At 43.8% G+C, this 10,500-nt stretch overlaps 1 protein-coding gene across 2 annotated transcripts in view; it reads left to right on the plus strand.

Moving 5' to 3' along the window:
* The window catches only part of LOC109291752 (prostatic acid phosphatase-like), a 30,258-nt gene that overhangs the window by 7,530 nt on the left and 12,228 nt on the right, over positions 1 to 10,500 (plus strand). For both annotated transcript variants that reach the window (XM_019508847.1, XM_019508848.1), the window contains exons 2-3: positions 8,821 to 8,916; positions 9,692 to 9,778. In XM_019508847.1, the coding sequence (XP_019364392.1) occupies positions 8,821 to 8,916; positions 9,692 to 9,778 (183 nt within the window). The remainder of the gene's footprint in view (positions 1 to 8,820; positions 8,917 to 9,691; positions 9,779 to 10,500) is intronic.

Raw genomic sequence — 10,500 nt, forward strand, 5'->3', positions numbered from 1 at the left:
GACTCCAAGATCTCTTTCTGCCTCTGTGCTCTCAAGTAGGGAGTTCCCCACTGTGTAAGTGTGCTGCTGGTTCCTACTGCCCAAGTGCAGCACCCTGCACTTGTCCGTATTGAAACGCATCCTGTTCCTGTTAGCCCACCCCTGTAACCTAACCAGATCCTTCTGCAATCTTCAGTTAACTGCCTTAACTGGAACTGTTGTTCACCACCCTCAAATGAAGGTCAATCTAGTCCTGATAGAAAACTGTATACAATTAAGAGAACTATATTAGGGAGAAATAAAAGCCTTCGGCTCATAAATTATTGGATCTATGCAAATCAGTTTCACAGGCTGCATCTACACAAGATGTTTACTGCAGAGCTGCCTAATTAGCCCGGTGGCAGTCTCAGTGAGCATGTCTACATGAGATGCTTCAAGCACAACAGACTAATTCTACCACACATTAGTGCAGGAGGCAAAACCCGTGCTAATGCGCAGTTGAATTAGTCTACTGCCTATTAACATCACAAAAAAGTGTGCACCCGCGCTAATGCTCAGTAGCACCAATAACGGCGCATTTAGTACCTGTAATTACAGGTACTAAACTTAACACTCTTAAATTACGGTGCAATAATGAATGTGTAGATGCACTCAGTGTCTACACAGGCAGCCCTATTAGACCACAGTAAACTAATTAACTCTGCCATAGGTTAGTACTTGTAAACACAACAAGTACTATCCTATGGCAGAGTTCTTTAGTGCACAGCAGTGTACCTATAGATGCTGACAGGGATAGCTGGGGCATGAGAGTGCTCCAATGCAGGGGTTGCGTGCTGGATAGACCTGCACTAAAGCACCCCTGTGCCCCAGCCAGCCCCTTCGCAGCACACTGAGCTAGGTCAGAGCAGCCCCAGGCTGGCAGGTTGACCCCCTCAGGGTCCCTACCAGCCAGGGCTGCCCTGATCCAGTTCAATGTGTTCCAGTCCCAGCCACATGCAGCCCAGGAGCAATAAACTCCAGCATGATATGCACTGGAGTTTATTGCATCGCATCAATGTCATGTGTAGATGCACCCACAGAGCCATATCCTCCCTTCCCCCATTATGAAAGGGATTATGTACTCAGAAAGTCATGTAGTTTCTGAGGAACTGTAGTTGCATCACATCCACCCTGTTGCAGCATAGGATATGCAGTACTGGAGATGGAGCAGAGGAATGAAGCATAGCAGCCAAGGACCCTTGTGCACAAACCAACCAGAACCTTAAACAAACATGCTCTTTCACTCCATGGTCTTGCTAGTAATGGCTGTGTTGCTAGTTTAATTTCTATCCTGCTTTTGCTTCCCCTATTGTTGAAGTTACTGCTCCTGGGCAAAGCATTTACACACGCACCCAGGGCGACAGCACAGTGAGTTGGGTCAGAGCAACCCCAGGTGGTAGAGGACTTGGAGGTCAGCCTGCCAACCTGGGGCTGCTCTGACCCAGCTCAGTGTGGCCTGGATGGGGTATGAGGGTGCTTCAACATGGGGCTAGCTGGCAGGCAGCCCCTGAACTGAACCACTGTCATGCCCCAGTCATCTGTGACGGAAAAACTCCACAGCAGGGTAGTATTCATAAATACACAGCATTTGTATTTACACATATGACCCTGCTGCAGAGTTTATTAGTTTCCTGCTGCCTAATAGGACTGCACATGTAGACATTGAGATATTTACTGCAGAGCTAATTAGGCAACTATAGTAAATGTCTTGTGTAGATGCACCCAGTCTGTGTCAAAGGCTCAGAATTATTCACAGCAATATATTCAGTATAACAATGCACTTTGTAGTGGAGAATACCATACACCATGGATATTCTCCACCTTTACATCTTTTTCCCTTTTTTCCTGACTTCTGATTTTGGCACTTAACTGTTTTGGAAGAGCAGGCAATAGGTACATACTGTCACAGTATAAGCAAGGCCTATCCAACCTATATTGGTCATCACCAGGAGTGACTAGAAATAACAGTCACAAGCTGGCAGAGGGTAGATTCAGGCTAAATATCAGGAGGCGCTACTTCACTGTCATGGTGGCTAGGATCTGGAACCAACTTCCAAGCAAAGTGGTGCTGTCTCCTACCCTGGGGGTCTTTAAGACAAGGCTAGATGAACACCTTGCTGGGTTCGTTTCACCCCAGTACGTTTTCCTGCCAAGGCAGGGGGTCGGACTTGATGATCTGCTCAGGTCCCTTCCGACCCTACAAAATATGAATCATCACAGTTGTTGGAGCTATTCATACTTAGGGTTTTGGTTTTGACTGTGGTGGAGAGATGAAAATTATATACAGAAAAAGAAGGTCAAAAAGGAAAGAGACAAGAAAAGGACAAATGTGAAGTAATTCTAAACCTTCAGTATTAGGACAATAATTTGTCTACCTCTTCAGTTACTTGTGAGATTTAGCTATCTTAACAGAAGGAAAACTGATGGTTGCTAATGTGCGCTACATGGTTTGACAGACATACTTTTCTACTTGACTTCAAACTAACACAACTAACTATATTTCTCTAGGCATACTTCATGGTCAGCACATTTGAGGCCTGATCTATGTTACATGGTTTTGCAGAAAACTCAGTTTCTGCCAACAAAACTTGAAAGTGTCCACTATCGTTGTTCCTCTGGAACAGCAGAACCCCTGATTTCTGTCAGCAAAACAATACCAGCTCTGTGAGCAACTGAAGGCTCTGTCAACCACACAGCAGATGACAAAAGACATATGTAGAGACTCCTATGCTTTCTAGGAACTGTTGTGGCCTTTTTAACAGTTGTTGCTTCCATTTTAACCCATACTAGAAATATATGTTTTAGTCAACCTCGAAGGACAGAACCACATTTGAGGTTTATGAGTCTGCATAAGGAATATTATAACTAAGGCAAGGGTGGGCAAAATATGGCCCGCAGACCAGATCCAGCCTGCCAAGTGATTCTATCTGGCCCACAGTGGGCCCAGCCCAGGCATGGGGGGGCAGCCTGGGCTGTGGCATGTGCAGCTGGTCCCACCACCCGGAGGGGTAGAAGTGCCATCTGGCATGGAGCGCAGACCACCCCATCCCTGCATGCAGTCCTTGGGCACATGGGGAGCTGTAGTCTAGACTCTATGGGGCCAGGTAGTATAAAGGTGGAGGGGCAGTATGGTGGCTGGACTCAGCTTGTCAGCAGTTGCCACAGAAGTGGTTCCTTTTGGCTGCTACTGCCAGTGTGTCCGCTGCCAGACCAATCCCATGGGCAAGGGCCAGCCACTGCCCTACATGTCTTTGCAACGGGTGCCCATGGAACTGTTACCCATTGCAAGGACATGCAGGGAGTGGATTGTGGCTCTGCCCCAGCCCCAAACTGTCACCACCCTGCCATCCCATCCCTCACCCAGCCCCACCCACTCATCCTGCTCCCAGAGACCACTCCTGCCCACTCACGGCCTCATCCCATTCTCCCAGCCAAGCATACCCTGCCCCTGGGGGTCCTGGCCAGTCTTCATGGAGACCCTGCCCACCATGTCCAGCACCACTGGCAGTGGATGGAGGGTGGACAGGTCCAGAACCAGATAGGATCAATTGGCATCTCCCTCTCCCATTCCTCCCTGCCCCCCCGCCCCACCTCCCCTCCCTCCTGCCATCCTGGGCAATGTAAACAGTAGGCCTGTGCAAACAGGGAAGTATTTGATTTGGATTTGGCCAATTCAAAAACAGTGATTCGATTCAGTGATTCGAATCACTCTCCCCATTCAATTTGACCGAATCAGAATCAGAGATTTGGTGCTAATGCAGAGATTCAGATTGGCCGGGAAGAGGCAGCTCCTCCGGCTGTGCCTACCTCTCCCCAGGTGGAAGGAGCCATGGGAGAAGCCCCCATGGCTGCCCTGCCCAGACGCATCCCCCACCCAGCCCCAGCTTCCCGGAGCTTTAAAAAAAAAAAAAAGCCCTGCATTCACCAGCTGCAGCAGCAGGGATCAGGGCCTCTGAGAGCTTGTGGCATAGCCCCACTGTGCAGCGTGGGGCAGTAGGGGACAGTGGGGATTGTTCCCCCACCCACCTGGTGCCCGCACAGCAGCTGCCCTATGGCGCGGGTGCAGTGTGGCTCAGCAGGGTGCCATGCACTGTCTGGGAGCTGGGGCCACTGGGGCTGAGTGGTACCAGGCTCTGGGTTACTGCTGGAGCCACCTCAGCTCCCAGACAGTGCATGGCACCCTGCGGAGCTACACTGCACCCAAGCAATGCCACAGCTGCAGCACAGGTGCCAAGCAGGTGGGGGATGATCTGCATTGCTTCCCACTGCCCTGTGCTGCATGGGGGCTCTGCCACAAGCCCCAAGAGGCCCTGATCACTGCTGCTGCAGCCAGTGAGTGCGGGGCTTTTTTAAGTGTTGGGAGACTGGGGCCAGGCAGGGCAGCCATGGGGAGTTCTGCTGCAGCTCCTCTGGCTATGCCTGTCTCTCCTCAGGTGGAGGGAGCCACAGAAGAAGCTGGCCCCATCCCCTGCCTGACCCAGCCTCCTGGCACTTAAAAAATAAAAAAAAAAGTCCCACACTCACTGGCTGCAGCAGCAGGGATCAGGGCCTCTGAGGGCTCATGGCAAAGCTCCCCCATGCAGTCCAAACCCATCTGCCAGGCATCAACAGCTCACTAAAACTCCGTAAGTGGACCTCTAGCCTAAATAACTGTCCACCCCTGAACTAAGGTGTACTACACACCCTGCCACTGCAGCTGCAGTAGTGAAGCTACCAAATTCTGACTTGCGTTAAGGTATTAAACTGAAGCTGGAAGAAACTAAGGCTGAAATTACATGTTACACTTAGACCACACTAATGTAAGGAATGTTAACCAGTGTTGAAGTTATAACATGCTCTGAGTACTCGCACATTAAGGGTTAATACCATTTCTTGCCTGTACAGCTCTGACTTGCCACTAGAAGGCAGGCAAGCAGGGACATGGCTAGGAGACAGGACACCTGGTTTCTATCCCAGCCTGGGGGGAGGAGGCATTGGAATAGTGCATCCTGGGATATTGGAGAGCTGAAAATTGCTTATCTCAATGAAGCAAACTGACATTACCCTAGCACAAGCTAGGTAGCATGACCCAAAGTGAACTGTAACCTGGACTAGCATGACTTTGAAATGCTCAGAGAGCACTTAGCAGAAGATAATGGACTGTAACATGCAAATGCTCACATTTTAAGTGGCTTTTAAAGTCTACGTGTTTTAAGGTCTAAGTGTAACATGTAACTTCACCCTTATGCAATCTGATCTTGAGATGAAAAACTGAAAACCAAGATATTGTCTGCTTTGTGTGGACTTAAAGAAGTTTTTTCATCCTTCAGAAGAAAGCAAACCCTATCTCTTCAAAAGTAGATGTAAAGTTTCTTTAGGTCCACACAGTCAAAAAAAAGGACATAAATATTTGTTTTAAACGTCAAGGTTTCCATACACCTGCATATATTCCCCTTCCCCTTTACTCTGGTACTATGAATGTTACAGAGCACAAGCCAATGAGGTGTACTACTACAGATCTGCCATAACTTTAGTGACTTCCCATTAGTCAACCAAAAAAGGCACTCTTTTGGATGAAGGGTCTTAACCAGCACTGACGTACAAAAAAGTCTTTCCTTCGCTTTAGCTTTGAACAATTTTCAAAAAAACATGGAAAAAAACGTGCAATGAAGTTGGAAAATTTTCAATTACATACAAGAAATTACAGAACTTCCTTTTAATTAGGAATTTGACCTTCATAGTTGGCAATGCCAGAATTTTCCCCAAAAGAGCATATAAATCTAACATGACACTGGTGATGTGACAACATGTCAGAAAATTATAGTCAAAGAAATAGAAGTTTCCTTTTTTCTTCACTCACTTCCTCCCTGCAAGGACCCAAGCGTCCCTCATTTCTTACCTCCATCCAATTTAATAAATCATCAGAGAACACAACTCTTTACTTAATTTTTCTGTTCATTATAGGTGCGCTAAGAAGTAATTCCAAAAAACTGTCTGAGTTTCCCATTTTATGAGAAATAACTTTTAATAACATACATGTTCTATAACATGAAAATATGATACTGAATATCATATGCTCCTTTGGTTACTTGACAATAGGATCTCGGGATTTTTTATTTAAGGTTAATTTGAGGATCCCCTCAACACCCTTAAGGAAGATGTCCCAATGCAGGCATTAAAGCTGAGAGAAATGTTATTTCTAAAATATTTTTTACCAAACTATGCATTTTCAGTTTGACCAAAACATTTAGCAAATTTGAATTTTCTTGAATTGCTACAGTTAATAAAACAAATGAAATTAATTAAACAAATAAAAAGATTTTGTTTTGGTATTTCCAAAACAAAATGTTTCAGTTTTTTTTCATTTCAATGTTCCACTTACTCATGTTTTGAAAATATTTTTTAAACTTTTTCTTTTAGTTTTTTCTAAAGTTTTTGTTTAATGCAAAATGAAATTGATTTGATTTATTGGAAATTTTGAAAAAAATATTTCAGGTCAAACAGAAACAATTTTATCACTTTTTTATGGTTTAACCAGCAAACTAAAAAATAAGATATTCATGTAGTTGTAGTAGTGACATCTACTCTGGCAAGACAAATATTGAACTCATCTAAAAATCCAATTGCATGTACCTTAAAAGACCCCTGGTTTTTCCCATTTGTCGCTCACACACAATAGCATCTGCTGTTTGTACATACATAGGCAGAGGGCTATCAGAAAGAAAGGACACAGTAAATATCACTTTTAGGGGAACAGCCAAACACTGCATGCTTGTGTTTACTATCTGAAAAATGATTTAAAATACTAGCACACCTAACATAGAGTCTGCCAGATGTTGGGAGGTTAAATTAATATTTGTAAATCTTTCTGAGGTCCTAGGATGAAAGGTGCTACAGTAATGAATAGAGGTACACCAATATATCAGTCCATATCAGATTGGCCCTGATAAAAGGAAAATTGACATCATCCTGTTTTGTTGGCTGGTGTGTCTGATAATGTCAGCAATAAATGCTGCATGCATGTGCACAGCTGCAGCATGCATGTGGCAGCCTGGCAGCTTGTAGAGCAGTGTCCGGCCGGTAAGTATGTTGTGGGGAAGGGGAGTGGAGGAGGGAAGGGGTGTGGCGGGGGACAGATCGAGGCCCCCACAGTGAGGAAGGGAGTGGGGCTGGGGAGGGGCATGGGCAAGTGCTACCCAACCAGGGTGGAACAGGGCATGGGACAGAGCAACAGGCCAGGCACACAGGGGGATCGGGGAGGCTTCTGCTATTGTGTGTATCCCTGGGGGAGGCATGGAGAGCATATGGCCCTGGATTTGTATGCAGGGCTAGGGAAAGCTGCCCATTGAGAGCTCAGGGCCAGTGTTGGCCTCTTCCCGGTGTTGGGGGCTGGGCCAGGGAAGCGCAGGCAGCAACAGTGCTGGGAGGGGGACTATAGGGTGGGCTACAGCCACCTTAAAACTCCTTGTAGTGCTCCCTGTTGCCCCTCTCCCTACCCCCCTCATCAGCCACCCGTGTCTTCATCCTGCATTCTGCCCTGCACCAGCTGGGCAGCACCTGCCCCTGCCCCAGCACCACTCCCTCAGTCACCACGGGGGCCTTGATCTGCCCCCCTGCCCCTGCGCCTGTTCTACCCCAGAGATTTACTGGCTGGATTCTGCTCTCCAAGCTGCATATTGGCTATTGGATCAGTACCGACTGATACAGCTGGTTAACAATTGGCCATCAGTATCAGCCAAAAAAATCTTTATTGGTGGACCCTTCATAATGAGAAGTGCGGGGCGGGTTGTTCTGGTTTGATAGTTAAGCTGTTTGCCCATGCAGCTTCATAGTGTTTGATTTTGCCAAGTCAGAAAATGAGACTGATTATTTTTAATGAGATACAGGATACAGATTTTGGAAGGTTCATTTTGGTGCATCTAAATAGGGATGGCCTGGAAAAGGAAATTCAGAGCTATTCAGAGCTGTTGAGCACATTTATGTAGGGCTGACACTTTCTTCCTATGGTGGAAAAAAAGAACCAGAAAAAGGATCAGATAAGGGCTTTGAGGCATAATTCATGTAAACACATTCTGCATGCGCAGGTGCAATAACCCATGCATACTGCATATCAGAGGGACCAAATCCTAATGAAAACTTGACCCCACTGAAATCAACTGCAAAGGTTCAACTGATTTCAACAAACTGGAATTTCTTTTTAAGTCAATCAAAAAACTTGACTGAGTAGCTTCTTAAATAAAATAAATCATACTCCTTTAGCATGCCTGATATATCAGAGACTCCTGAAGGACAAAACAAATTCCATTTTCCATCTGTTTTTAGGATTAGTAGAAACAAATTCTTGAAGCTTTTTAAAATCCAGTCAACTGAGGTGAACATTCCTTATGAAAACAGGAGGTAACGTAGTAAGAGTTTAAACCTGATGTGCGCACCCTCATGTAGAAGTGTGCAGAAGTGAAGACACTTCTGAGAAAATATTTTTCACGATAAGCGTGCAGTTATGTTTGAACTCTAATTCTATGATATCTCACTTCCAGTTTCACAATCACAATACATAGAAATTATCTTCTAACAAACACACTTTTATGTCTTATATGGGAAAAATCAGGCAGTTCTAGTTCACAGTTCAGTGGGCATCATAATGATGTCCCAAACTTAAGTAAATTCAAGGTCATTCTAGACAAATTGACCCAGGTTTCTGCAGACTCTTCAATATTTTGGATTAAAAACAGGAGTTAGTATTCAAATGGAATGCATGTCTTTAAGCAAAAAAAGGGGAAGGAAACTCAGGAAATTAATTCAATCTTCAATTAATTGTATTAGGTTTTCCGACATGGTGACCGAACCCCCATTGAAAACTTCCCAACTGATCTACACAAAGAAAGCGAATGGCCTCAGGGATTTGGACAGCTCACTAAGGTTTGTGGACTTTCTATGAAAATGAGAACATTAATTAAATAATCCATGCAGATATGTGATTGTCAAAATATTAGCAACTAACCTGTTACGCATAATTCATAAGTTTGTAGTGAAGTGACACTTGACTGCCAACTATTAAACTGCATCTGGACCTTTAGAGCCATGTGACTATCTCTTTGGATCAAAGGCATTGTACATCTTCCTGATGAAATGCCTGCAGTATGATAAATGGCAATATATAAAATACATTATATCTATATTTGTATATACCAATTTTAAGTAAAAAAATTCTAGAAAGCTTTTCTAATTTTTACAAAAAAAACAAGTAATAAATGTGTGAATTTCCAAGACACTGTGTCAATAAGAAAGAGCGTATTTGACTTTAAAAGATAAAGGAGTTCCACTTGTAATTTTGGAAGAGTCTTACAGAACAGAGGAAATACCAATTTGAGACTTGATAACTCCAATTACATCAAACATAAATTGGCAGAATATAATTAAAGGGATGGGAGAGAAGCTATGAAATCCTCAGTCTGATTAAGAGACATACAAAAACTAGAACTCTTGGTTCCATTTCTTGCCATTTTCCAGTTGGTCTAATAAAAGGTATCACTTTGGAACCAAGAGTTCTAGTTTTTTTTGTATCTTTTTGTCGCAGGCCAACATGGCTACCAAGTACACCTCAGTCTGATTAAATAATTTGTTGTGATGAGTTATATGAATTAATCTGTGTGGAAAGGAAAATTTACATCCATATGTACTGCTTCTCCAACAGACTGGAATGCGGCAGCAGCATGAACTTGGACAATATACACGGAAAAGATACTCAAAATTTCTAAGTGCCACTTACAACCGAAAACAGGCAAGCATCAGAACTCACGTTAGGAATTATTTTACTGTATGGTTGGGCTGTCAGTATTATCAAAATATATATAAAAAAATAAATAATAATGAACCCTAATTAAAGCAAAGAATAAGGTAACAGAAGATTAGCAGATCGCAAAGTCAGGCAGGTTATTTAGATTAATTCACTTGACTTTAAGCACCTAAATTTGGATACTGTGGCCATAAAAAGCTAATTAAACTTTAGAAAGTCTTCATACAAGAGGGAGTCCCACATTCCTTATCATTCTTGGTAAGAATGAAAAAGAGAAATGATCTAGGGATAGCTGAAGAATTTGGTACTGCAATGATATTTATAATCAGGATCAGGCTATTTGAAAATATTCTTACAAAGAAAAAACAATAGGGTATGCTGTACACTGTGACAGGCAGAAGAATGAAAATAGTTTGTAGGATCTTGCTCCAGAAAAGGTGCACTGAGAAAGGATTGAAGCAAATTTCCTTAAACATACAAATTCAAGCAGCTTTAAATCTGAGAGAGAGAGAGAGAGAGAAACCTTTTTAATCTAGAGCAGGGATATCCAACTTCTTAGTGCCAGGGGCAGCACACTATGGCTAAGTATAGAGGTTCAAAAATCCCGGGGCAGAATCCATTCAAACTTTGCAGGTTTTTCTAACCTACATAAATTGGACAGATAAACTGAACTGATATTCAATGTTCCAGTGGCCAAAGCAGGCAGG

The sequence above is a fragment of the Gavialis gangeticus genome, unplaced genomic scaffold (assembly GCF_001723915.1).
Source record: "Gavialis gangeticus isolate Ggan-Ray unplaced genomic scaffold, GavGan_comp1, whole genome shotgun sequence".
NCBI classification, from domain to species: Eukaryota; Metazoa; Chordata; order Crocodylia; family Gavialidae; genus Gavialis; species Gavialis gangeticus.